The 1,627-nt window shown below is 41.2% G+C and overlaps 1 protein-coding gene across 2 annotated transcripts in view; it reads right to left on the reverse strand.

The window, feature by feature from the left end:
• Positions 1–858: 858 nt before the first annotated feature.
• The window catches only part of LOC311129549 (CCR4-NOT transcription complex subunit 9-like), a 26,469-nt gene continuing 25,700 nt past the window's right edge, over positions 859–1,627 (reverse strand). For both annotated transcript variants that reach the window (XM_084161857.1, XM_084161858.1), the window contains exon 8: positions 859–1,627. This exon is cut by the window's right edge and continues 35 nt beyond it. In XM_084161857.1, the coding sequence (XP_084017983.1) occupies positions 1,494–1,627 (134 nt within the window). In that variant the 3' untranslated portion in view covers positions 859–1,493.

Below are 1,627 nucleotides of genomic sequence, written 5' to 3' on the forward strand. Positions count from 1 at the left end.
CATGAAGGCCTGATTCACACAGTCCCCTCTGAACAGGTGATGTTGAGATGTGTCTGTTACTTGACCTCTGTGAAGCATTTATTTGGGCTGCAATTTCTGAGGCTGGTAACTCTAATGAACTTATCCTCTGCAGCAGAGGTAACTCTGGGTCTTCCATTCCAGTGGTGGTCCTCATGAGAGCCAGTTTCATCATAGCGCTTTATGTTTTTTGCGACTGCACTTGAAGAAACTTTCAAAGTTCTTGAAATTGTCTGCATTGACTGACCTTCATTGTATTAAAGTATTGATGGACTGTCGTTTCTCTTTGCTTATTTAAGCTGTTCTTGCCATAATATGGACTTTGCCTTTTACCAAATAGGGCTATCTTCTGTATACCACCCCTACCTTGTCACAACACAACTGATAAGCTCAAACGCATTAAGAAGGAAAGAAATTCCACAAATTAACAAGGCACACCTGTTAATTGAAATGAATTCCAGGTGACTACCTCATGAAGCTGGTTGAGAGAATGCCAAGAGTGTGCAAAGCTGTCATCAAGGCAAAGGGTGGCTATTTGAAGAATCTCTGTTTAACACTTTTTTGTTACTACATGATTCCATATGTGTTATTTCATAGTTTTGATGTCTTCACTATTATTCTACAATGTAGAAAATAGTAAAAATTAAGAAAAACCCTTGAATGAGTAGGTGTTCTAACATTTTTGACCGGTAGTGTACAGTATCTCTCTATTATGCGTGGGAATACTTTGGAACAGATTTCCCAATTCACTTAGAGCTGATTTCCTGGTGTTTTTACAGTCTTATGTCCAACAATAAAAATGTTTAATTAAAATACACTTTTTTTTTTTTTTTTTTTGTTGCTCAAAACTTGGGGTGCCAAATAACGTCACCCGCGGGCCAAATTCGTGGAACCAAGGGCTAAAAGAAAACATAAAAAAATATGTTTAAAAACACTTCGAAAAAGCCTGTAGTGGTTTCAGTTCAGAACAGTACAAAAACAGTGGGAACACCAGGTTAAAACCAGCCCAATTTGTGACATCAATGTTGATTTCATTTTTGATGACATCAACGGTAAACCCCATATTATGCGTCCCTGTTGAAATGTAACACAAACACCTCCATAAGCATTTAGGAAGCATTGTGAGAACGTCTCAGGGAGAATGCCATGTGAGCGGCAACAACAAGTGAGCCACAGAGTTTAAGGTTCTTCACAGCATCATCCTCTCCTGGTCTTGGACAGTGCTTAAATTGGACCGGTGCACACCACTAGAGTACCGGAGCCTCTAATATTCTACTCTTTTGAGTACCGGCACCTCTTACAGAATATTTATTCTTAAATATTAACACTGGTACTTTACAATTAAAATTAGTACCGGCACCTAAAATGACTAGCGGCACCTTTTTCGTTTAACTTCAAGCACTAGTCATGTTTTTCTTCTGCGGCTCTGCCAGCATGGTACCATCCCTCAGGTAGTGTCCAAGGGGTTGATGATGTCACTGTGTGGTCAGGGGGATGCCTCGGCCGTCCGTCACTGGGCCCTCCTGCAGGTTCTTGACCAGCTGGGCCAGCCAGCGCTTTGTGGTGGTGTCGTCCTTTAGCACCTGGGCGAAAGTGGCATCCTTCAACT

This window comes from Coregonus lavaretus (genome assembly GCF_964263955.1).
Source record: "Coregonus lavaretus genome assembly, chromosome: 5".
Taxonomy (NCBI): Eukaryota; Metazoa; Chordata; class Actinopteri; order Salmoniformes; family Salmonidae; genus Coregonus; species Coregonus lavaretus.